At 38.5% G+C, this 26,279-nt stretch overlaps 9 protein-coding genes across 9 annotated transcripts; 2 read left to right on the top strand and 7 right to left on the bottom strand.

Moving 5' to 3' along the window:
* Positions 1–360: 360 nt before the first annotated feature.
* On the bottom strand, positions 361–2,918 carry BATDEDRAFT_22324 (uncharacterized protein; the record flags this gene model as incomplete). Its single annotated transcript, XM_006675470.1, has 11 exons — positions 361–519; positions 572–587; positions 752–833; positions 974–1,096; positions 1,178–1,225; positions 1,333–1,478; positions 1,582–1,690; positions 1,807–1,987; positions 2,110–2,211; positions 2,348–2,412; positions 2,684–2,918. The coding sequence occupies 11 exons, from the start codon at positions 2,916–2,918 to the stop codon at positions 361–363; spliced, it is 1,266 nt and encodes a 421-aa protein (XP_006675533.1).
* Positions 2,919–3,700: 782 nt separating this feature from the next.
* Positions 3,701–5,348, bottom strand: BATDEDRAFT_22323 (uncharacterized protein; the record flags this gene model as incomplete). The annotated part of the gene is made up of 7 exons (XM_006675469.1): positions 3,701–3,827; positions 3,963–4,094; positions 4,171–4,268; positions 4,422–4,661; positions 4,774–4,821; positions 4,966–5,055; positions 5,283–5,348. The coding sequence occupies 7 exons, from the start codon at positions 5,346–5,348 to the stop codon at positions 3,701–3,703; spliced, it is 801 nt and encodes a 266-aa protein (XP_006675532.1).
* Positions 5,349–5,526: 178 nt separating this feature from the next.
* Positions 5,527–7,471, bottom strand: BATDEDRAFT_85075 (uncharacterized protein; the record flags this gene model as incomplete). Its single annotated transcript, XM_006676069.1, has 8 exons — positions 5,527–5,747; positions 5,864–6,167; positions 6,335–6,512; positions 6,661–6,802; positions 6,921–7,003; positions 7,067–7,144; positions 7,244–7,309; positions 7,422–7,471. 8 exons carry the CDS (start codon positions 7,469–7,471, stop codon positions 5,527–5,529), a joined length of 1,122 nt encoding a protein of 373 aa, XP_006676132.1.
* A 323-nt stretch (positions 7,472–7,794) lies between these two features.
* BATDEDRAFT_22321 (uncharacterized protein) lies at positions 7,795–10,532 on the bottom strand (the record flags this gene model as incomplete). Its single annotated transcript, XM_006675468.1, has 3 exons — positions 7,795–7,885; positions 7,988–9,890; positions 10,202–10,532. 3 exons carry the CDS (start codon positions 10,530–10,532, stop codon positions 7,795–7,797), a joined length of 2,325 nt encoding a protein of 774 aa, XP_006675531.1.
* Positions 10,533–13,626: 3,094 nt separating this feature from the next.
* On the top strand, positions 13,627–13,854 carry BATDEDRAFT_7331 (uncharacterized protein; the record flags this gene model as incomplete). Its single annotated transcript, XM_006674874.1, has 1 exon — positions 13,627–13,854. A coding segment is annotated over one exon (228 nt), but the record flags the coding sequence as incomplete, so codon positions are not given.
* Positions 13,855–14,333: 479 nt separating this feature from the next.
* BATDEDRAFT_22319 (uncharacterized protein) lies at positions 14,334–17,706 on the bottom strand (the record flags this gene model as incomplete). The annotated part of the gene is made up of 10 exons (XM_006675467.1): positions 14,334–14,569; positions 14,648–14,927; positions 15,043–15,198; positions 15,286–15,560; positions 15,691–15,970; positions 16,069–16,658; positions 16,737–16,844; positions 16,958–17,048; positions 17,160–17,345; positions 17,413–17,706. 10 exons carry the CDS (start codon positions 17,704–17,706, stop codon positions 14,334–14,336), a joined length of 2,496 nt encoding a protein of 831 aa, XP_006675530.1.
* Positions 17,707–17,891: 185 nt separating this feature from the next.
* BATDEDRAFT_22318 (uncharacterized protein) lies at positions 17,892–21,276 on the bottom strand (the record flags this gene model as incomplete). Its single annotated transcript, XM_006675466.1, has 9 exons — positions 17,892–18,157; positions 18,259–18,529; positions 18,624–18,782; positions 18,876–19,430; positions 19,573–20,087; positions 20,254–20,361; positions 20,498–20,588; positions 20,710–20,892; positions 21,016–21,276. The coding sequence occupies 9 exons, from the start codon at positions 21,274–21,276 to the stop codon at positions 17,892–17,894; spliced, it is 2,409 nt and encodes an 802-aa protein (XP_006675529.1).
* A 259-nt stretch (positions 21,277–21,535) lies between these two features.
* On the bottom strand, positions 21,536–23,102 carry BATDEDRAFT_85971 (uncharacterized protein; the record flags this gene model as incomplete). The annotated part of the gene is made up of 2 exons (XM_006676068.1): positions 21,536–22,435; positions 22,512–23,102. 2 exons carry the CDS (start codon positions 23,100–23,102, stop codon positions 21,536–21,538), a joined length of 1,491 nt encoding a protein of 496 aa, XP_006676131.1.
* Positions 23,103–25,592: 2,490 nt separating this feature from the next.
* On the top strand, positions 25,593–25,793 carry BATDEDRAFT_8813 (uncharacterized protein; the record flags this gene model as incomplete). The annotated part of the gene is made up of 1 exon (XM_006674985.1): positions 25,593–25,793. A coding segment is annotated over one exon (201 nt), but the record flags the coding sequence as incomplete, so codon positions are not given.
* Between the last annotated feature and the right edge of the window lie 486 nt (positions 25,794–26,279).

Here is a 26,279-nt window from a genome sequence, read left to right as displayed (position 1 = left end):
TGGGCTGCATGCGGAGTCTCTCATCTCATTTTTGATGGCGGGGAAAACTTGCAGCCCAAAATGTAAATCTGTCTTTCCCAAACCCTCTTGTCCAAGCTTCAAAAGGGTACTGTGAATTTGGCGAGAGTTGTAAAAGTAGCAAAGGAAACCCCGCCACGCATGAGAGTGGTTGAATGAAATTTATTAGTACTTTTCAAATACATGATATACACTGATGGTGATACTTGCTGACAATTTCTCATTTTATTTTATCTCTCCGTTTTCATGTCCTTTGTCACTAGCTGTGATGAAATAGGGCAACGTTTTTGCTCAGTTGAAATGCCACAATAGTAATGTATATGCTAATCTTCAAGGCATTTATCATTTGCGCTTCCCTTTGTTTGAGTACCATAGTTTGAGGGTTGAATCAGCCGAACATGAACATAAAATTGGTTCGGTTGGATGAAAGCTGACTTCATATACACGATCTGTATGGCCCTCGAGTCGTTGCATCAGCTCAGCAGATCCCTGTTCAAACAGCTAGTTAGACATGTTTTGTTTTAACAACTGAATGATTTAGATAAAAATATACCTCGACTGATCCAAGACTATATATATATACAAAAGGGTCTGCTGACCCTGTGGCTAGCAATGTGTCTGTTGCAGTAGATTTATCGAGTCTACTGGTAAAACAAGAAGGCGTTAGTATCTCGATTCCCTTTTAAATATCACTACCGAGACCCATGTCAGAATATACTACAAATATACTTACGGCGTTGTCTCCATTCCTTCACCCGAGGCGTCGTTTTTTCCAAACATATCCTCCGCACTTTGGCCACGAAGTGAGGTAATTGCTAGTATGTACAGCAATTTACAAAGTGCAAGTTATTAGATCAAAAATGCATATCATTTCGGTGTGTTTGAATCCAACTTGTTGATTCTCTGAACCAAACTTGGATGCTAGTGAATTAAGGATGATGCATAATTAATTTACTTTCTCGTGGTCTAAAGAATGCGCTTTTAATTGGCCAGTTTTTGTTTTTGTATCCCTTTAGCATGTGCACCAGATGATACGGACTAAATGGTGGAGTAAATCCCCGATCATATACTCGGATTACTATTCAAGTACAGTTTGGATTATAATTATTAGATATCAGCACAATATATCATCAAAAGTATATTGACAAATTGGCCATACCATTCTCGTAACTATTCACTGCCATATATCTAAAATCTTCATCTTTGTCTAAGAGTGCAGTGGATAGTACGTCAGCACAAAAGTGTTAGTAAACTCAGTTATGTAATTGTAGCACCAGTTGCTGCTACACAAGTGATGCTTAAAAATACAAGTACCTGTTGTTGAACGACAACATGCAATATGTGATATTGGTTTCTTGATTGATTCGTTCAAAACCGATTTTCCTGTGCGAATATCCCAAGTGCGGATACAGCCAGCTGCGTCTCCAGATATGACATACTGACCACAGTTTGAAACATATCTGAGGCAAAAGCAAAAGTGGTGTTAAACGGTAGTATTAGATAAAACAAAACAATATGTAAAGCTCAGATCAATCTCATCCTGAAAATATTAGATACACTCACAAAGAGTTTACCATACTGTCATTGCGCATTGTAATTGCTGCTGTAGGATCACGTCTATCCGTGACACATAAAATGCTGCGTGAGGTTCCTGAAAAAAATATATGCTTATCTATTTTCAAGTAAGCAATGCATATTAGTATTTGAAGACAAAAGCAATGATTAAAATGCAAAGTGTTCTTCAAGCTATAGTCAGATATAATAATACTACAATTAATAATGATTTACCTTGTGGACTAAACATAACACATTGCACAAATCCCTCGCTGTCAAAAGATTCCACAAGACGACCCAACTCAGTATCCCAGATTTTACACGTTTGATCATATGCACCAGATAGCAACTCTGTGGAATCTGACGACCATGATAGATCAGACACGTTAAGTGTATGACCGCGCAACGTATGGACCTGTATTTAAACATTGCATTAGTTTAAAGTCTAGTTGGCATCATCCTTAGACTTGGTTATACCAGTAAACTATCCTTTTAATCTACAATCAAAAACCAATTCAACCCAAAAAAATAATGCACCTCTTTTTGATCCCAGATGCGAACAGTTTTGTCAAACGAGCCCGAAGAAACAAATCGCCCACATGGAGAATATTGCACTGCATAGACGGCTCCAGTGTGACCCTTGAAGCATGATTAAAAATAGCAAAGTTGAAACATTTCACTGTCAAGATTTGTAATGACTATTTGATATATAATCTAGATCACTTTGACCATCAAATTAAAAATGACATGAAACAGTCGATGAGGATTGCCGCACCTTGAGTTCATGCTTGAGATAAAAATGTTTCGAGTCTTTGCCTCCTTGTTTGTCTCTGTTGGCAACTAAAACCATTCCAGATCCAATGTTAGCAATGCATTAATACCATCAAGCGTTCTATTATAACAATGCACCCAGAATCTAGCCAAACAGATTGTGGGTGCAGATGAATGCTCGACAGATCTAGCCCATATCCATCAGCACAAAATAGTGTCAAAATAAACTACGACTTCAGCTAAAAAGCAATGCATGTTGATTGAATCTTGCCAATCCTAACTATATCGACAGCTCACTAGCAGACAACTTGATGATACTGTAAAATTTTACACAACGTACCAAACCGCTCGTCAGATGTATCCTGCTCGGTACCTTCCAGTAACGAGTTAATACCAGCATCATGGGCCGAACCGAGCAGCTCTCCAGGATTGAATGGTTGCAACTTATGAGACATGGAATTGTATCTTGAAGACAGCTCAAACAGTGACTTCTTCAACAGCATGTTCTCCCTTTCCAGAGTTTCTACCTTTTGTTTAAGGATTCGATGCTCCTTACTGGTCTTTTCTGGATCCATAACAGATTATTAATACGGATTCCGCTCTGATTAAACTGTGGAATGGAGGTATGTAAAAGTGCAACCCTGCACTCTATATCTGAATTCAATAGAAAATGGTCGAGACCGATAGATCTAGTATAATCAGATAACAAAATGTCAAGATATTCAACAGCACAATCACCAAATTGTATTTAGTGCGAATCACATGTTTTACAGTCGTATTCACACAAAATGGAACTCTTTCTAGTGTTTGCTTTGGATAAAGAATGATTGAATATTCATTCATTTTTCTATTACAAATTGACTATTTTAACAAACACAGCGTTCATCATACAATCCAATCAGATTATAGTTTTGAATTAAAACTATAATTTGACATAATCATTCACTACGATCGCCAAACTCGCTTATTGTCATTCAGGTATTAGGTTCGACTATTCTTAATCAAGCTTCACTCTATTGTATGCTAAAATCACAAACACGCTTGCGCTCTAACAAAAAACAAAGGCTGCATGTGCTGGGAACACAACTGCTGTTTTCATGCCAGCCATTAGGAGAAAAACCAGATGACACAATGTTGTCCAGTCATTGATCTTATCTACGATTTATAAATCAAGGCATTATATATATAATGAAAATTTCAATTCATTGCCTTTTCTACTGTACAATAACAGAGTTATCACGCATATGCTCCTGTCTATTGATTATCTCTTGTATTGACAGATTTCAAGGTAGCAAGTATGGCAGATGCTTTGAAAAATCAGTGCTTTGGATTTGATGTTCAATCAATCACAGTCGATTTAATGTTGGCTTGATTTAGCTGGGCTGGCCAATCCAAACATCCAGTGATTTGGATTTTGCACAGATCTGACTGGAGTTTGCTTATAAACCTCGCAATTGACATTCCACTCTGTACCAAAATCACCCCTATTATCAAACTGCCATTAGTCACTTGCATTATTCAAAAACTCGGAATTACTCATTTAAACCATCAATGATGACACAATACACATGATTCCAAAAACGTAAACGCGCTACAGCTTAATCTTTTTAAATAATTACCTTAGTACAGAGCTAGAATCAACATAAAGTTGTCTACCAGTATGAAGATGAGTAATAACTCCAACTGTGCCAGGTTCAATAATTGTTCCTTCCATCTCCATACGGTATTCCGCATCCGACCATTCATATTTCCTAGTAGTTTTCAATTCATGTTTAAATTCAATACAATTTTACACTGATCGTATATGGTAATTTCTAATAAACTCACCAGACTGCGTTGGAATCCCCATCAAAAGAAAAGTAACATTGCTGCTTTTCAGCGCTTTTAAAATCCGCCATAGAACGCATTTTGGATGCTAAATACAGCTATTCAATGACACCAATTGGTTGGTTTGAATTAGTCAATTACTAGAATTCATTCAACTGGATTGCAACCCAATGTGACAAGTCATCATTTACAAATATTCCATCAACACAATTTCTTAAAATCAGTGCTTTGGTGAATGATAAGATACTTACAGGAGCGTTAATTTGAGGAAGGTGAATTGTGATATAAATATGTTCTCCCCATCTTGGTTGTTTGTCATATCCTGGTCCAAGATCGATCTTTCTCTCGAGTCGAAAACACATGCGTGCTTTTGAATCCAGTCCATCCATTTGATCTTTTAGTGATACTGTAGCGGGTAGTGCGTTTTTGGAACTCAAATCTGGATAGCACTCTGGTGTATTTACAGTAAGAAACCCTTTTGAAAACATACTCTATCGAATTAACATGTAGAGAATTAGCCATCAGAATAATTGATTATGATTTATGTGAAACATATTATTCTTGTTCAATAACTATTTGGATCAATGTATCCTTCAACTTTACCTTGATTGTCATGTTTTCACCAAATAACAACGTGGAGGATAAAGCAACCTATTTGAAAATGCATCACAATAATATTGCTTAATCTAATTAGCAATTCAGTATTTCAATTAATGGTTGCTTTTAGCATTGTTTAGATTGCATATTTGTGTCGTTAAAAATGTAGTCATTGAAATGCTCAACATTACTACTCACTGGCTGGTCTAATATTTCTGCTCTGCGCTGGCGCTTCATAAAACCCATATCCCCTTTTTCTATTTTTTCTCGAAACTCTCGAAGTTTTTCCTAATGTATATTTATTGAAGCTTAAAGATAAGTATCAATCTAGTTTAGTGTATATATGCTTTGATTGAATTCATACGACTCCATATGCAGCCACGCGAACCAAGGTTCACAATATAGCTGGGTGAATTCAACACCTTTACATCAACAAATAGCTGGGCATGAATGCATGCACTATATAGGTATTCAATAATTGTATATGGTTGATAATACAATAGATATATGCATACCTCACGCAGCATAGACTCTTCACACCAATTGCCGACACGTCGAGACACTTTTCCAGGCACCAACATTGCTACTTTTCCAAATGTTTGTCAAATGCAAACTAAATAGCACTTTGTAAATCTATTCATAGCATTATTTCCACAGGTTCATTATAAACCAACTATATTGAACCTTGACAAATGCGTGTACTTGCAAGTCTATTTGAGCAATCTCGAGTATTTAGCGTATGAATATCACTGGGTTTATTTATTTCTTTGATTTGACTTTGAGATCCTTTTTTTTATCATCTTCCAAATTGCCTTCAATTTTTTTCAATTTAGCATTGATATGCTCTTCTTGAGCCGTAAGTTTAGTCAGTAAAGTGGATCGCATGTCGTCCAGTTTGGTTGCCAAAACGGATGAAATGAAACTTTTGAGTTCTATAATAGCCGCCTCTTGTTTTCCTGATGCAACAGATTTCGATACATCTACGAATCATAGGAGTCAAATTGTAATGAAATGAAATATTGCACTCATTGCAGATTAGCAAACGGTAATTGAACATTCAGACATAATAGGCAAAAATCATATATAATCAACATACCTGAAACAATGAATTCGCTAGATTTTTCAAACCCATTCGTTTCATCATGTTTTGTGATATCTTTTGATGGCATTCCTGCTGAAATCGTATGAGCAGTACATGTCTGTAAAGCGTATGGGTGTTGTCCAAGGGTAGACCCATGAGAAATATCCTTACTGATCGTTGCTGGTGAATGATCTGACATCATTGCAGTGTCTGATGGTTTAGACGCATCTGTTGATGTGATTTCCTCGCGTGCCAGTTTGGTTATTGAACCACTGATTTCAAGACGAGCATCTTTACTACTTTCAGCATCATCGCATTTCTATGGATGTATTTAAAAATAGCCAATTCATAACCATGATGATTGATTTCACTAAATGAATTAGTTTTTGCTATCCATACACATACAAACTTGAATTTGTCCATATTCGACGGAATTTTAGTTAAGCTGGAAACATGTACAATATCTTGTATATAAAACCACTATACCTCAGCATCATAGGCTGCTTGATAAGCAGTTTGATTATCAGACAACTTGTCATCTACAGTATCTTGCTCAGTAGATTCTTTGATATCGTCATGATTGGACATGAAATTTTCAACAATTAGATTCATACGAAGTTTTTTGGTAAACACGTATTTATACATGAGATAGTGTCGAAAGTATCTGTTGAAAAATATATTAGCAGACGCAAATAATACAATCCTTAAGCTGGTGTTTGCATAGATACCATACAATAAACCATGTACTGATTTTAAATCAAAATATACATTTATCAAATATAAAAATAGAAACAAATCAAAGCGATGCTTACGTATGGGTGATGTACTCGGAAATAGTCTTGACCTCACTAAGCGAGAATATTTTTTCACTAAACGGTGGGCGATGAATTGCATGCTGCATAAGCAGATGTTTAAAGTACGCATAATCTTTTTCCATGTTAACTAGCGACGATGCTGGTATATATTTCCAAATAGTAAAGTGGTATTTATATAAACAGTATTAAACGATCGATAATGTATTAGTTGATTGATGGTTTTTAAATACTTACATCTAACCCATACATTGACTTACACACAACCTCTTTATGAAGTTCTTTTAAAATAAAAAGAAATGCGCTGGTTTGTTTTGCGGCAAATCCAATTTCTTTTGTAAAACTAGACAATACTATTAGATTCTTTGAAAATACAAGAAAATGCATTCAGGACCAATAAAAATACCTGAGAGAGTGACAGTATAAATCCAATAGAATCTCGTCTTTTTCATTGTTTTCAAGCTTGAATATACCTTGCAAGTATCTAGAGAGTAAAAATGTGAATTGAATTAATGTCGGCCATATTCACATTTGATAGCCAATATGAAACGCTATTGCTTTCTGCTACACATTCTATTCCTACTTGAGAGAATTTTGAGATACTCGCGTGGATTGATAATCATATATTTGCTTCATAGACAGTTCCTTCCTTGAATTACAAAGTAAATGTAAGCAGTTTAGTTTAATAACAAAGTTTGAATATAAAGTTGTTGAATATCATAGTCAATGTATGTCACTACATCAGTATTAAAGACACTTACCATGTAAATGGCTTGGCCTGGAATAGTTTCAACAGCAAACAAATCAGCATAATAGGCTAACAGACTCATGCATGACCCAATTTGAAAAACATTGACTAACCATAGCTGTTTAAGATGATTTTGTATTTAGAATGTTTTAAACTAAGTTGTTTAGATGCTGTCCAAAGGGTTTAAATTCGCGCGATAAAAGTTGGAGGCAAGTGATGTGGAAAGTTTACCTGACATTTTACCATTACAGACACTGGTTTTGAAGTGCTCGACCAAATATATATTACGCTAAAGTCATCTAGATTAATCATAAACAGGAAATGAAGCAGCACTTGTATACAATAGAAACACTATTATTCAAACCAAGGAAATCTGAATTTATTATTTAGAGTTTAGGAGTTTTATGGGGATCATCATCTCGTAAAAAGTTGCCATCACCCAAATATTCAATATAATTTCCAGATTCACCGCCCGGTCTATACAAATAAAGCAGTAGTGCACCAGAAAATAAAAAATGATCAGTCAGGGTCAAATGTAACAACAGTGTACTCAACAATCATTCAGTCAAAACAATTTACCTGGGACCCAGAAGTGTAATCATATCATCACGCCCAATAACTTCTTTTTCTAAAAGTAAAAGAGCAACTTTGGATACATCTTCCTTGCGCTCAGTAAGCAGCTTAATAGTACGCTCAAAAGCGGCAGCAATAATTTTACGCACTTCATCATCGATCATTTTAGATGTCGACTCAGAGTAAGGTTTCTGAAATTGACCATCCTGGCTGTCAGGACGACCATATGAAATATTTCCGAGCGCTTCGCTCATACCATAAGTGGATACCTGTGCATACGCCATCTTGGTCACCTTTTGCAGATCATCCTGCGCACCAGTTGTGATGGAGTTGAAGAAAATCTGCTCAGAAACACGTCCACCCAAAGTCATGCACATCATATCAAGCATTTGAGCAGTCGACTGCAAGTATTCTTCCTTTGGCAGATACTGAGCATAGCCCAGAGCACCCATACCACGAGGAATGATGGATACTTTAAGAAGTGGATGAGCATGCTCAAGAAACCATCCAGCAACAGCATGGCCAGCTTCATGGTGTGCAACAATTCGTTTCTCATGAGGAGAGAGAACACGAGAACGTTTTTCAAGACCAGCAATAACACGCTCAATGGCGGCTTCAAAGTGAGTAATCAAAACAGAGGGAGCGTTACCACGAGCAGCAATCAAAGCCGCCTCATTGCACACATTGGCTACATCGGCACCAGAGAATCCAGGGGTGAGTGCAGCAAGTCTTCGAGCCAGTTTTTCAATATCTTCGGGTGTCTTGATAGGTCGCAAATGAACCTTGAAGATGGCAACACGACCCTTGATGTCTGGCAGATCAATAGAAATTTGACGATCAAATCGACCAGGACGCAAAAGTGCGGGATCAAGAACATCAGGTCTATTAGTACCAGCGAGCACAACAACATGCTCTGTCGACTCAAAGCCGTCCATTTCTACAAGAAGCTGATTAAGAGTGCTCTCACGTTCGTCATTTCCACCCATCTGACCACCCTTGGAACGGGCCTTGCCAATGGCATCAATCTCGTCAATAAAAATAATACAAGGAGCGTATTTTTTGGCACTAGCGAATAGATCACGAACACGTGAAGAGCCGACACCAACAAACATCTCGATGAATTCGGATCCAGATACACTTAGAAAGGGAACACCAGCCTCGCCTGCAGTAGCCTTGGCAAGCAATGTCTTTCCTGTTCCTGGAGGACCAGACAGCACAGCACCTTTTGGAATCTTGGCACCTAGCTTTTCATAGTGATCGGGATCTTTCAAAAATTTGACAAACTCCATGACTTCTTCCTTGGCTTCATCCATACCGGCAACATCCTTGAACTTGACCTTGATATCAGTTTCTCTATTGAAAAGTTTTGCTCGAGATTTACCCATGCTAAAGATTCCCTGCGCGCCTCCAGCACCACCGGTGCGTTTTGACATCCAGTAGATAAAACCAACAAAGATAAGAGTGGGTGCTAGAGTAAAAAGCATAGAGGATGTGCTAAGTTCACTGGTAAAAGAAACCGGGATGCGCTCATGAGTGGGAATACCAAGTTCTCGTTGAGCAATTTCCAAATTCCGTTCAAACGATTCAACGCTTCCAATAGTAAAATGAAAATGACTAATGTTGGGAGTTCCAGAGATTTTGGCAACATGGGCCATTTGTGGAGCATCTGGACGCAGGTACACTTTGACAGCATTTCTATTGACCACTACCAGATGATCGACATACCCCTTATCAAGCATGTTGTTGCGGAAGTCATGATAAGTAATTTCTTGATCACTTGCTATCTGACTATACAATTGCCAGGAAAAGAAAAGCAAGGGCAATCCATACAATGCAATGTTTGCAGGAGTCAAGTTAAGTTTGAATTCAAATATTTCTGGAGCGCCATCTTTTGGAGGGGCTTTTGAGCCTAGAAAGTAGTAGTATAATGCAAACTGGTTAATATTGCACACTAGTTATCAGTGCATCTAAAAAACAGGCAATATAGCCAAGACAGTAGTTTTAAAAGGGGTTTATGGGCTTAAACATAGCATGCCAGTATAGAAATCGATCATATACAAGTGCATGTGTTGATAGAGAACAGATCAAAATGACAAGAAACCACATTCAGCATCAAAAAAAGTGATCAGTTGCATAACATTCGATAGTCTATCAAGACGACAGGAAATCAGGGAAGATATGCACACCAAGTGCTAGATCAGAACTGTAGTGTTTGAATACCTTTGCGTTTGTCAGAAGACTGTCCAGGTCCATTCTTGTCGTTTGAATCCTTGTCTTGCTCCTTTTGGGAATTAGTGCTTCGTTTCTTATTGCTTTCGTCGTCGTCAGGATCAGAATCTGAAGAACGGCTGTCTTTGGTATCAGCAGCTTTCTTGGAATTCTTGCGAGCAGTTTCAAAAAACTGCTCAAACCCTTTAGGTATCCGATCGGGTGTAGAGTTTTGAGAAGTAGACATGCGTAAAAGTGATCTGGCAGAGTAGTCAGTCCAAGGATTGGCAATAGGCGAACCACTTGAAGTCCTATGCCGAGATAGCTCGGACAAGGTGGACATGTGGCAAGTAAGAGGGGGGAAGGAGTGATTGACAGCCAGTCTGAGTACAGAGGCAACAGTCCTCCTGGTAGCCAACACCGCCGTCATTTATTCCTTATCAAAGACAACAGCAAAATGATCGAGTTGGAGAAAGTCGGTCGAATTGGTTTGATTTGAAATCAATTTGAAATCAATTTGATGACCAGTCAAAAATCCGAGTTTCAGTCTGCGACATTCGATATTGTGCGAATGCAGTTTTTGGAATGATCGATTCTTGCTTGAACATTGAATTGCAACACTTTCTACATTACTGCATTCAAGTCAAATTTGAACTTTTACTAGCAAATAATGAGTCAGATGTGTTTACAGCCATCTCGCTTTGGTAAAAAACTTGCATTTAAACAGTTTGCTGATATTTGCAAGTTAAATTCTATTTGGATTGAACTCGAGCAAAGATTCAGCATTCAGTTGGATGAACTTGATGAAATATTCTATGAATTGAATGATTAAATGTCAATGTGATTGAGAGTATTTAGTAATTGATGAGCAAGACTAAAGTTGAACAATAATAAATGACCAATTGTAAGCAGCATGACAACACCAACTGTAGTTTACAATACTGTTTTGATCTGTATTTGTAAGCAACACCAATGTGGATTTACAAATATATTAATACCAGTAATGCTGTTGATCAAGTGGATTGTTTGGTAATCCAACTGGTGCCGACAATGCATAAATTAACAACCAACACTCTCCATACAGACTGGTGCGGAGTTTACTCGAGTTCAATTGATCATTCGACAGCCCATAAGTTGGGTTGACAGCACAGCTCAATGCAGTCGGTAGTTTTAAAATAACCGTCACTCCGATTGTGCAACAAGGCTGAGTAGCCCAACAAAACAACCGTCTCAATAACAGTAAACCATACACTGTTGCAACAGAATCGGTAGTAGATGATTGATGGGATACTGGCAGGATTGAGGCTTGGGTGCATCACTCAACCCATACAATACTAATGGTTGTGGCTTTGGATTTAATCCGACCAACACGATAATCACGTCGCTCTCAATGTGGTCAAACCTAAGGGATCCGCCAGCCTGCTCACCACCATAGTCATTGGCTAGTCACATTGATTCCCAGACAAGTTACCCATTACATCCACCAACACGTTAGCAGAGGCTGTGCATCAAACAGTAAAATAGGGGACGAGTTCTGCAGATAAAACAAGACTGCCATTTCTTGCATTTCTGCAAATCAAGTGCAAATGGTGCAAGCCGTGGTAGCCAAAGAAAGTGGAAAAAATGGTTCGTTTATCCTCACACATGCCGACCAACCTCGACAGGATTGCACCTCCATTTCTAAACACATCCATAAATCACTGACCCACAATAGCATCCACAGTCAATATCATCAAGCACATGAAACTACATTGCTACCATGTCTGGTCCAGCCTCTCACTTGTCAAATAGCCAAAGATGACAAGGCGCGATCAATAACCAAGTGTCATTGTCTAGACTGCCGCCATCAAACGGGTGCATTACCCAACCATCAGCAAGTATCAAGCAGACACGATCAGATACAGCCGACTCTTGTGCAACAGCAGTGCTCTGTTTTTGATCAACATCAACAACATCACCATCAACAACAACATCCATCTGGGCACTCGCCAGTACAACCCGTTATCCAATCATCTGTGTACAAATCACCGACTCAATCACAATACTATCAAGTACATCGTGACGTTTCATCAGACACTTTGAACTCACATCCAACTGCACTTGCCACAATGCTCAATTATCCAGTGTCATCATCATTGGTTACTGAACAGCCCGCATTTCCAATGGCTAGACATGCGCATTTATCAATGGATTTGCCAAACTCGCATATTCAAGTGCTGCCAAATTCACATATTCAATCAGCGTCTTATTCACCCATTTCGCCGCATTCAGTTCACTCGGCATATTCTAATCCTTCATTCCATTCGCCAAGCTCACTACCGTCCATTATGACATTATCATTACGACAACATATTGCACAACACCGTCCAATTCAAGATACAAGACGTCCAGTGACATGGACTGAATTACACCCAATAGAACTACCACCACAACGTGACTCTCAAGTCTTGCAGCAAACACTTCCTTCAATCCAAACCATTACTGGCAATGTATGGTCCATACAACGGTCCACGTTCAATCCTAATAGTACCAGAACATACCTTTACGACCAAAACACGCATATGATGCCACTGTCCAATACACCATTACGTGATAATACAGACCAGACCAACTTTGGACCACGTCCGTCAAACTGGTCAGAAGCAACTCAGCCATCTAGTCGGAATGAATGGAACAGACAATCGCTTGCACCAGCTCAACAAAGAATCACTCCGCCACCAGTTTATGCAACAACTCCCGTTTCGTCGTTTGCATCAATGTCAGTTTCAGCAATGGAATCATCGGTATCAACAATATCGCCAATATCACCAACAAAAATATTGCAAGCAGTATTACCGGTCAGACGTGAACATCCGTATACCCAACAGGAACACAATTTGCACAATCAGTATACCCAACAAACACACAGTTTACGTGACCACCAAACTCAACACACCAAGCGACACGATCTTGAACAGTCACAGTATCCAGATACAATACATGACAAGTATAAACACCAACATTCAATACATACAACTGTGTATCCATTGACCAACGCAGATTCGTCCATCAATGCAGTTAATTGTACCACTCGACAACCAAGTCCGAATTCGTTGGTGATGCCACAACATTGTCTTGATTCCACTGGGCACACGATTTGGACACATGCAACCAGCACTGAAGCCATTGACATGCAATCTTGTTCAAGCACTGCTCGTGTATTACCGCAAACTGCTGTGGTCACATCAACTGATACGTCGCCATTGGTGATTCCAGATCAGTGGTCGACAAATGGTGGCGACGAAAAAGTAATGGAGTCGGGCAAACCTGCACATTCTGTTGGTGGTTCACACGACGTTGCAGTAGTCAGCAGCACTGCAACGACAGCACCTGACAGTGCAGAACCCAAACTGGCTTGTTTGTGGGTATTTCCATCACGCTGCGTTTACAGTTTTGCATCGAGCGACCTACTGTATCGACATATCTGCGACGACCATATTGGACGCAAAACGACAGGCAATCTTTGTCTTGATTGTCATTGGGATCGATGCACAGTGTTTCGATCTAAACGGGACCATTTAACATCGCATATCCGGGTGCATCTTAAACTGCGTCCGCATGCATGCACAATATGTGGACGTACGTTTAAACGAATGCAGGATCTTAATAAACATTCGCGAATCCATATGCCGGTTTGGGATACTGAGAACCGTAATTTGATCGAGTCGGCTCACTCACACATGCTCGGGTATGTATCGGATCCAGGACTGGATGATATGCGAGCACTGATGCGACAGCCTCTTTCGCAAGACAATTTACTCCATCTTCGTCGACGTCGACGCCGTGCGTGTATTGATGGAATTTTGCAAGCTGCTCGAATCCGTCGTGTAGAACATGGACTGCATTTGTAATATATGACGATTTGAGTAGTTGATTGACATGTGGATTATCAGTCAGTCATTGGTTTTATGGCACCACTTGTATTTTTATTAGAGTTTTTAAATGCATTGTTGCATGTATATTTCTGACACCTTGATCATTACTGCGCATTTTTCCAGTCCAGTAACCATCTAATGAAATTGCAGCTATTTACAATCGGGCTGACTTATTGCCATGATTTTATTTTTGAAATCTATTTATTTTATTATATACCTTTTATAAGCGTTTATTCAGAAGTACTTGTTAGTTCAATCATGTCACTTATGCTAAACATACTCCACTCTTGACCACAGTAAAGAATTCCAAGTCCACGCTCATCATCTATCATGTAAACTCCTCGAGGTGTACTGATTAAACTCTTGTTAGGTTTTGGCTCCTCTATCACCCCAATCTTTTTAGAAACGATTTTGACTTGTGCCATATTACTAAGCGGATCATTGATATCGTATACTGCCAGAGTTGCTAAAACATACCCCGCACATGTGTTTTAGTATCGACCACCCCCTTTTAAATTGCCAAGTTCCAACACAATAGACTTACAGTTTTCAGTAAATGCAAGTCCAAGCTGCATATTTTTGTACCATAGCACATTGTCAATTTGTGGACTGTTTAAAGACTTGTATTTTTGATCAGCCGAAATTTGAACCTTTCCATCGAATATCCGAATCTCTGTATTAATTGAAAATTTACTAATTGGCTTGACTCCGTTACTGTTTCGATTTGGTTCATCTGGATAAAATCGAATTATCCCATCATTCCCAGCCACCATAAACTGCGCCTTGTTGTGCTTATGATTTATTAAAAATCTTATCCCAGTAATCTGTTTTTTAATTGTAAATGTGTTTCAACTTTTAGTATCCCAAGTATCATCTCGGTTGTTATATCTCTCATTTGGGTTTAAATTAACAGATATCAACACATTACTTGGTAGATACCTTGAAATCTTTTGGTGATGTGCTCATCAAGGTTCGTGCCCGTACACGATTCTCATTTTTTGGACTGGTTGTATCTACATGATCAGATGTCGGTAAAAGATTGTCCACCCAAGAGGATTTTTGTTTGAAACCTTCTTCCACTTGTGATAAAAATATCTGTTTGCGCATGATTAAAACTCAAGTCATTACATAATACTCAATTATTGCGACTTGATAGCAGTCAATCATCTTCAGGCTACGTACATCCAACACCCACGAGACATTTACTTCGTAATGATCAAGTTGATCCTGCACATCTTCATCTGCTTGGTTTGAGTATAGTCCAGCCGAGTTCAAGTTTAAAGCGTTACTATCTTGAATTTTACTTGAATAATCAGACTCGTGATACTCTGGAGTGTTTACTGATCTGACCTGTGTTTCTCGACCGTATTTTACTCGAAGTAGAACTCCTGTTTGTAATGCTACTATTATGCCAGGATATCGCTTATCTTCACACATATTTGCAACAACAAGTTCCTCTATATCACCAATACATGTTAATATTTGGAACAGAGTTAATTGAACATATTAAGCTGCTACACTATGCTATTCGTAGTAATGACAGTTTTATGCTTGACGTTTTAAAATTGATATTTATGCTATACTCACCCACGTTCTTGAAATCATTAAGCGGAGTTCCAGTAAAATCAAATTTATCTTGTAAAATGGTTCTTGGTATTCGATCCACAGAAGCCAGTTTTAACACATCGCATTTGCATGCCCATTCCAATTCAAAATTAGTTTGAAATGCCTTCAAAACGTGTTCTCCTGTCAGTGTTGCAACCTCTACGACAAGCAGTGGAATGCCTTCCTCTGTGCAGTAGTACAAAACATGAGAAATGGGTATATACGAAATTTGTTGTTGCGCCAACACATTCATGTTAAATTCCTAGTGTCATGTCACATTATGTAGAAATAATTACAATGAGCTTTTATCTACACTGATACACAATCTGATTGTTTTTGGATAAAGAAAGAACTACTGACCGTTTTTTCAGAGTTGGTATCATATTCCCAAATAATTTCAATATTCAATGCCTCGCCACTTTGACAGCCAACGAAAAACATCGTTCTGTGACGGACTAATCGAGAAGGTCCATTTATCAGCTTTAGATTTTCTGGTGACAAAGTATGTCCAGTCTCGGTCAAGTTGGCCATTTTTGTTGATCGGAATGTTGCCATCTGCAAAAGTTTACGCAATGGAAGGTTTTGAATGACTGATCTGGTTTTGTGTACACTTTCGTCTATGCGATCAAATGAAGAGGTGTGACCACGTAGATTTTTCGGCAATGGTATCGAATTGGGATTATTCAAGGAAGATTTGAAAGATGGTAGAGCAGTTGAATCGGCAGTTTGGCTGTTTCTTAGTTTTTGTGAGCTTGGCTCTTGCTTGTTACTTGTGTTGAATTTTTGGGTTGTAGATGACACAGTTCCTTTTGCTTCATGTTCTTGATAGCTTGTGTTGATTAATTCAGATGAAAGTTGGTGGACTAGAGTAATAGGATCACATTTGAGCTCAATGATTGTTTTGATACTGGTTTTTTGCTTTGCATCTACTATTTCAGTAATCCAGATTTCTACAAACCAGGTTTATTAGATACAGTAAAATCACGAGTTACCAGACTAGTCATGCAATGGTTAAACTAAGTTCTTACCAATAATGTTTTTCGTGGTAAACACAGCATATGCGCAGTCGTTGAGCGCCGATACAAATAATATATCACCAAATATAGAATAATAGTGTTTAAGAAGCTTGGGTCGTGCTGTATATTAATAGTTAGCACCTCAATTTAGTATCTATATCGAGATAGGACAAGTCACAATTCACTCCAAACAGATGAATTATTGATCAAGGTATAAACAGTCGTCATGGTACCTTGGAAAAACTTTCTTTGTTGTTGCAGTTGCGCTTTGGCTTCTTGTAACTGAATATCTGTCTTTTCACTTATACTCTTTGCTATCGAAATCTATTTACAATCAATCCAATAGGTTTATATATATCATGAGATTCAATCAAAATCTGCTAGATAAGCCTATTAGAAATACATTGATAAGCGCAGTAGCCGTTTCGTAAATACCTTTTCTTGATTCATTGTGATTTTACGAGCAGTCATTCGAGTCAGTTCATGTCGTGCTCGATCAATCCAGTTGACATTTAACTCGTTTTCTTGAAATAGATTGGCAGCCGCATCTTGGTTTTCAAACATGTTTGAAGGGGTTGTTCGTCGAACAGTGATGGCATCTTTGTATGCTTTTTCTGATATCTAGAGATACCACTCATTAGCATTTAATTGTACATTTGTTCAAGGTATCTCAAACATTAAAACAAACCTCGATAGAAGCTTGGAGCTTTTCAATTGTCTCTTGAGCACTAGCATAAGCCAGTGCTGCATCTCGTTTCTTTTCCCCCTGTTTAGGTGCGCGTATTACAGTTCTGTCTAGTCCGTGTTGGATATTCTTCTGGATACGTTTAAGCGCTGCAGTAGTAGAGCCGTGTTTGTTTAGCTGTGAAGAAGCTGTCTTCGAGTTTTCCATGGATGTAGGCAAAGCATTTGAGACTGATGGTGTGGTAGAAGCTGACTTTTGAGTTGAAGCCAGTGCCTCTGCGATAGCTCGGTCGTTCATCCGAGCTAGTGCTGCTCTAAGAGGTACGGCAGTCGTCCTTTTATTTATTACTGCTGGAAGCGGTGATGCCTCGTCCATCTTTATTTTGCAAAGTTTAGATTTGATTATCAAGTCGGTCGTTGAATTTGGAAATTAGTCTGAGCATACCAAATATTAAATATTGTCGAGAAGCAGGTGTAGTTTATTCACAACGGCGTATTTCCAATCTTGTCGTGTTTACTTTCTACAGACCAAGCCATCAATTTTTTGTAGCTTAATATACTCCACTCTTTACCATTAACTATGATTCCCATTCCTTCTTTGTCATCAATGATGCTGAGATGATGTTCAACTTTGGGTTTTTGGTTTGTTTGAAGATCAGTTGAAGGAGCTACTCCTGGTCTATTTGAAACTACCTGTATTTCAATGGTTGAGCTTTCTGGGTTGGCCAGATCGAACGATACCAACATTGCTGTAATTATATGGTAAATCAATTGAAAAAAGTTTCAATGAGATTAGGTTAGCCAAAAACTTAGATGACAAGCATTGACTGGTTCAGCAATTGAATCGTACATTTGTTGGTAAAAGCTGTAAATAGTTGAGTATCTCGAGTTGTGATGATGTCAGTGTGAGCAATTGATGGTTGCGCATGATATGACACTTTTGTTAAACCGTCTGTATCATCAACAGATCGAACACTTTTATCAAAGCAAATCACGCTAAGTGGTCTAGTAAGAATCTTTTCAATATTGTTTGCAAATATGCGTACAAGACCGTCTGATCCTGTAATGATCAGTTGTGGCTTTTTGTTTTGTAAATTGATGATACACTTCAGAGATATCACCTAAGTATTTTCAAATAAATCTGATTCAGTTTAGCAAAATGGTTTAAAAGCTAAATACTGCAATAGTCGAAAACCTTGTATAATTTGAACCGACCTCAAAGTCGTCTGGCTTGGAGCCTAGCGTGGGGTTGTTTATAAACGAAAGACCTATTCTTTCAGATGTCTGACCAACGATGTACGTTGGAGTACCGTCCTCGACTATATGTATGTTTTTATTTCGATACGGCATCTCTTCATCTGCCTTTTGAAAAAGCTAGATACCATTTAAGATTAGTTGTATTTTATGTGAATGCAACGATAGTTATCAATTAAAGCATTATGACAAATAGTCGACGGATTAATTTACCTCGACACACCACGAAATTTTCAGTAATCGGTCAGTATTTGCTGCTGTGAAGTTCAAACCGTGGGTTTGTTTGTCTGTCTTTGCATCAAAATGGTTTAGTTTTTTGATTTTCTGATTAGTCAAAGGGACAGGAATGGTTTGTGCAGTGGAAAAACTGGTGGGATTGTGGCCAAGATTCCTTGTATAAGTGACACGAACGCATGAACCGTTACGTAAAGCAAGAATCAGTCCTTTGTGATATCTGTCCTCACAGATTGCCGTTATCATCATTTTTTCATATGCTTTAAGATTTTCAACTGCGTGGTCAGCTTTAAAATATTGATTTTGAGAAACAGTACGATTTGCGTGATCTATAGCAACTAAAATAAGGACATCACATTTGCACATCCACTCCAACTTCAAATCCAATGTAAATGATTGTAGAAAATGATCTCCAGAGGCCGAAACAGTTTCGGTAGTAATAATGGATAATCCATCCTCCATCTGCTGAAACTTGGAAAATAAAATAGGAACTTGTGATAGCTTTTTTTGGCATATAATTGAAAACTCGAACTCCTAAAATCGTTGGTTTGCTTCAAGATTAGCACACAACCGTATATGACTCAAATGACATCAACATATAACAGTTTCTATTTATGAATGAATACTTTAAGAGACGCTAAACTGTTGGAGTACTAGAATGATTAATGCCACTTACGATTTTTTTGGTTTTCACGTCAATAGACCAGCTAATTTCAGCTATTAATCCCTGTCCAGTAAAACATCCAACAAAAAATAATGCATGAAATTGACTTGGACTTTTTAACGACTCCAAATTATTTGACGCCAACTCTTGGCATATTTCTTTCCTATTGGCAAGTTCCTCGGACTTCATATTTGGATACTTGAATAGATTTCTCACACGTTGTCGTTTACGTGAGTCGTTCTGTTTTGGTGCTACTGCTGTTGAAAATGGAAGAAACTGATCATCATTTTCATCATCAATGACTATGTCTACAGTATTGGTATTGCTTTGTGCACCAATATGGCTGGATTTCATGGCTAAAATTTTAGAGCCTTCAGCATGCGTGTCGGTCGCGGCTGCGCCATTCTTTGGCGTAAATCTACTTTCCACATACAAATGCTCGATATGTGATATTGGATCTACTTCAATCTGTATCAATTTGCATAGCTGGTTAGACAAAGAGTCATCGTCTTGCACCATCCAAATCTCTTGATAAACCGGATATTGAACATCAATGTAGGGTTTGTGTTGAGCAGAAATTGAAACAGTAAATAGTGACAATGTTAAAATACATTACCAATCTAATTGTGGATAAAAAAGTACTTTTTGATTTGAAATAACACTACCAACGTATTATTTCGTGCAAGACTATACCTATTGTATTGTTTGAACTGAAAACTGCAAATATATTATCCATGAGAGCAGTGACGTTTAAAATATCTCCAAATATACAGTGAAAATGCCGCCTAAACTCTGGTTTTGCTAGCATGCCAAACCAAAATATGTTGGCATGCCAGTATCAGAATTCAAAAGCATATTTAATTATGGCACATATGTTAGAATTGATTGAAAACTTTGGTTATAGGATTAAACAATACAATGCAGATTTATGAATTACATTTATGCAAGATGGCTTTTTTTGCGAAATCCTCTTTGGTTTTTATAATGCGCTTTTTTAAATCTTCAGCAACTGTTTGTGCTTGCTTTATCTACATATTTAATACAGTTGAAAATGCATTTTAAAGATTACCCATTATATAAGTCGTGGTGTAGGATGAAATCGATCAATCGATCGAGTGGATATTCACAATTTGAGCCGTAAAAGTATACCTTTTCTTTTTGTCGGACGCGTTGTTTGCTAATTTGTTCCATTATATCATAATGAGCACGCTGTGTCAATTCCTCAGTTAGCACATCGTTTCCTGATTCTTTTGGGACTTCGATATTTCCAAATGCAGTAACGGCCATTGCTCGTTTTGAAATGATCTGACTCTTGATATTGAACTCAGTGCTCTGCAATGAAATGGCAAATGCAAAGCGCCATCCACATTACATAATTCAACACATATTGTGCAATCATATCAACATCACAAAAATTTAATCAACCTTATTTTTTTTATAAATATATACTATTACCTCGATCGATTGAAGCAGTGATTCAGTTGACTTTCGAATTGCGTTAGTATCCAGTTCCTGTTTCCATTTCATTAGTCTTTTCTTGGTAGATTCCTCTCGAGCAGGATCTTTTCCAGGACTTTGTGAAGACGATATTGTTTTGCTGAATGACATAGCTTTTTTATTTTCTATGGCCAACTTGTTGGATTTGTGAGCAGAGATCAGCGAAGTACCTTTGTATTTTGCTCCTATTGTGGCTCTGTGCTGAGTTTTAAAATCCATAGTTAAAAATGGCTGTGATTAAAGCAATCAAGATATGTGTAGCAGTAAGCAATAGTTTAGTCAATTGTGCAAATATTTTGTGGTTTTGTGCAAACTTGTCAATTTTGCATATTTTGAAGTTTCAACAGTATCCATTTGTTCACAAGATCCGCACTTTCAAATTAGATTGGCATAGGCAAGGGCACAGCAGGAGAATAAAAGGAACATTTACCATATATAGATGATGCACAGTAATTTTATTGGAATAAGAAAAAACATATTAAAGAGTAACCTTTTGGGGTTTCTCGCTAGTGGGATCGCTATCCGTATAGATACCAACACCACCAGGTGTCCAAACGCGAAAATGCAGCTCACCATACATGACAATCCAGCCCAAACCACCAAGCCAGATACGAGTCCCGTCTTTGTTGTATCTAGACTCTGAAGCAATAGCAAAAGGCGGGAGTGCATTTATACGGTCCTTACCATATGGCGGAGTCATGATCTGACTGTTGATGCCGGCATGCTCATCCCAGAGCGAAGCCATTCTAGATTCTCTGCAGCCATGAATAGGGAGAACATGGCACCCATAAAACCAAAAGCTGGATGCTGTCTTGGTTTTCACAATTTCAAGTCGAACCAGAGCTCCAAACCATATATTCTTGCCTGGTCTAAGATTGACTTTGCGGGGTCGAATGGAAGTTTTGGGAACGACAAATTGAAACTCGGTTGAAGCTAAAAAATGTGTAAGTTGCTGGCTGTTGTATGTACCTACTGTGTCAATTAAATGTCCTGTATCCTTGCGTGCATCATGATCAGGATCGCTGATGTCTCCAAGCGAATTTGGAAAGAATTGTGTTCCAAACGATGATATTGGAATGGGGACAGGTGCAATTGTAGTGCCAGCAAAATTGGATGTGGTCAAGAATCCTTTATAACCAGCATGAGTGACGATTTGATTAATAACAGACGACTTGCCAACATTGGTTGCTCCAACCATGTAAATATCCTCATTAGAGTTTCTATTGTCCACAATGGCCTTCACAAGACTATCAATTCCAGTTCCTTTTGTCGCTGAAATTGGAATAATGCTGATAGGCCCTGTATGTCTGCTAGTTTGAATGCGAGATCTGACCCAGTCAATGTATTGCTTAGGAGTATCTTTTTTAGGAATAAGATCCTACAGTAAAACCAGCGGAATTAATAGGCTGCTACACAATCACCAAAAATAGTCCAACAGTTGACTTGAAACTTACTATTTTGTTGATAGCGACAATAACGTTCTTCATGCCAACAAGATCTCGCAGGTTAGGCAAGAGAGTACAAGGCAGATCATAGACATCTACGATCAAAACCACTAGTCCTCCTGTACGAGTCTTGAGTGATTTGAATTGGGAGTGAACTGTGCTAAATGTAGCTGGGACCTGTGATTTATTGTGATGCTTGAGATTATGACAGCGTTGGCAGATTGGAACCACTTTCTCCTCCTTGGAAGCATTAATCAAAGTCTTGACTTGACTCGGAGAAAGTGGTTCAATAGAGTCTTTGAGTTTTGCAATGGCTGCTGGAGTGATGCTCGCTTTTCGAGAATATGCCAACTCGGGAATATAGCCTGCTGAAATCGGAGAGTGATGCTGAAACGCTGCACCACAACCAACGCATATTGATGGTTTAGAGCCAGCTCTTGTAGTGTAGGATAGTCTTGGTTTATGGAATAGATAACTGCGCATACTGGCTGGTGTAGAAATGGCATTTGGTCCAAGATTGGTTGAATTACGATGGTCAATATGACTATATGTGAGTGTATGGATGCATGTATGTCTATAGGTACGCAAGCTTGTGGTCATGCATGGCCGTGCATTAGCTCCATTATAGCTTGCCCTAGTACATCTAGGTAGGACTATCATGTTCATTTTATCAAAAAATTGACATTTACAATTGTTGCTTGAAACCTCATTTGCTGGTTTATGTTTTGCAATCTTGCCATTTTTGCATGACTAGACAATGGAAAACATTACTCAAAATCGCATTGTAATAAAAGCTTTTTTGTCATTGTAGCCAAGATTCGATATAGTGCTGAATAGGATACTCGCATGTCAATACTCTTGATATCCACGCTAAATAACTCATTAATAGTATCTAATAAATAACAGTCCCCATATTCGAGTAGGCGGTAGTAGTATAGATAAGGCACCGAATGATACCACGCTATCACATAATGTAACTTCCTCTATGGAAGTGTATGAGCTGTCGTCAACGTCAATCGATGGACATGAGAATGCAAGCAAAGGGAAAAGGAAAAGGAAACCCGACGACAGTCATGACCATGCGTCGTCCTCCTTACCCTCAATCCCATGCTCTATTCCTTTAACAACCACACGTTTGTCTAAAGTCTCAAAGGCCAGTTTGGTGTGGCAGTTTTTTGACAAGCTTGATGATATAAATGACCTTGACAAGGCGAGAATTCCCTGTAAAATTTGTCAGCAGCTCGTCAAGACAAATTCAAGAACCAACTTCAATCTTGTTGCCCATTTGGTGACCAAACACCGCGACGCTCTATCAGATGCAATGGATCGGTATTCCAAAGACTCCACAAGTATAAGTTTAAAGGGTACAAAACTACAAAGTAAGATTCAAGACTGCTTTGAAAAAGGTAATCATTGCATACTCGTATGATGCGTCATTATTTCTGCTGTCTGGAATATTAATATTGTATTTTTTGATGTTAATCTATTTTCTTGTACTGACAGGGTTTACCCAGACAGAATTTCAAAACAAGCTACAGCGGTGGATCGTTGGTGACCATCAATCGCTTTTGATTGTTGAGAATCCCTATTTTCAACAAATGATGTTGTACATCAACAAGCATATCATTTTCAAGTCCGCCGATACTATATCACAAACTGTGAATCGTGATTTCGAAATTGCAAAAGCTGACGTTTATGCTCTTATCAAAGAAAACACATCCAAGATCTCGTTTACGACCGACATATGGACATCGCCTGCCAATGTTGTTTACACGGCTGTCACTGCCCATTTTATTGACAAAAATTGGAAACTGAAATGCATTCTTGTCGACTTTCTTGTGTTTAATGACAGCCACAGCGGCCAGAACATTGCGGCATTATTCAAGCAGATTGTGGAACCCATATGCGGTGATAGGAAATCGCTCATTTTAGGAATCTGCACTGACAATGCGTCCAACAATGAGGTTTTCATTCAAGAGCTCCTCAATTCTGGTTATTTGGAATCTCCCGAATGTCATCATCGTTGCTTTGCACATGTCCTTGATCTTGCCGCCCAAGATGCACATCAAGAGATCAAGACATCAATCGAGACACTGAGGGAAGGGATTAAATTGCTACAATGTTCCCCCACATCGATGGAACAACTGAAAAAGATAATGGGAGAATCTTTCTTAGAGCCAATCCTTGATGTCGCCACGAAATGGAACTCTACATTCGATATGCTGGTCACAGCTTTGAAAATGCGAGGTACGTCAAGGATCTAGAGCTGAACTTCAAGAGCACTTTATGTATGCCACCTTGCAGTTAAATTTGCAATAACATGTTGTCTTTAAATTTGTTAATTAGAACCACTCGTTCAAATCTTGGATCAATTGTACATGGAAAAGAAGATCCCTGACGTGCCGTCAGCGGGAGATTGGGACAACTTGACTGAATTAGTGCATTTCTTTCAACCATTCAAACAATCCACAATGGAATGTAACATCAACAAGCATCAAACGTTGTCATACGTTATACCATGGTACAACGTGTTATTGGACCATTGTGAAAATGCCGTCAGTGATTATGGACAAAGATTAGACGCTTCGATTTCTGGAACTCCAGCAAGTTATCGGAGAATTGCCAATGAATCGCTTGCAATTGATACATTGGAAATTTGAAAGACGCAGCAAATGCATCCCAAATGAAGCTTGACAAGTATTTTAATGTTTCCAATAACCATTGTGTGATCGCTGTGGTACTTGATCCTCAACACAAACTTGAGTTTTACGACGACGAAAATCAGGATGCCCAAGAAAATGCTTCTCAGAAAGAAAAAATCAAAAAGGCAAATCCAAAGCGTCTATGCCGAGTACCACAATCAAAGTGGCTTGATGCAATTAGAGGTATTCAAAACGGCATTGGACTTGTCAGATAATCACATGCGTAATTACTTGTATTTAAACTTTGTCACGCTCATTTCATTAGAATTCGGATGCACCTACTCCAGCAAATAGGGTTTTTAAAAAGAAAAGGTTGGCTCCTACTTTGCAACTCGAAGAATATTTGAATATCCCAGTGGTGGATCCTAGGCAAGACCCATTGGAGTGGTGGAAACATCATGAATCGGATTTCCCCTTGCTTGCAAAAATGGCAAGGGATTATCTAGCAATTCCAGCCACATCTGCGTCCTCGGAGCACGCCTTTTCAAAGGCAAGGCATTTAATTACTGATTCGCGGACCAGACTGAGCGATCAGACAATCAGGGCGAGTATCTGCTTGGAAAATTGGCAGCGAGGTGGAATTTGGTGATTTGAGTTATTCAATGGTAGAAAACTTACATATGCAGATGGATTAAAAGGAGAAATGTTGGGTTACATATGAATTTATTATAATTGCAGGAGATGGTTTCCAAAGGATGGAGATCTGGAATAGGATACTTGTCTCGTTTTTAAAAAACGATATACATGCGTAGTTTTTGCACGCATTCCGTAGATGTGGTCGTTGTTGATATTGTTTTTACCTCGGACTGTCGAAATATAGTATGATACATGTATTGTTTAGCATATTATTAAGCGAATTTTATGTGAATTTCGCAAATTTGCAGCGAAATGTGCGAAATAAATCCAGAGGTCCATTTCGCATTGCAAAAGATATTGACAGGGACAGATAGCGCAAATGTGGGACCCTATACGATAAGCATTGTTGAACAGTGGGAGTTTCAGCAGTAAAGGAGATTCCCTCAGAAACATACAAAGTTTCATGATCTGGAGGTTTTTCACAAACGGCACATCCTTG

The sequence above is a fragment of the Batrachochytrium dendrobatidis genome, assembly GCF_000203795.2.
Source record: "Batrachochytrium dendrobatidis JAM81 unplaced genomic scaffold BATDEscaffold_1, whole genome shotgun sequence".
NCBI lineage: Eukaryota > Fungi > Chytridiomycota > Chytridiomycetes > Rhizophydiales > Batrachochytrium > Batrachochytrium dendrobatidis.
Note: the sequence above shows the minus strand (reverse complement) of the source record. Positions and strands in the feature narration are given on the sequence as shown.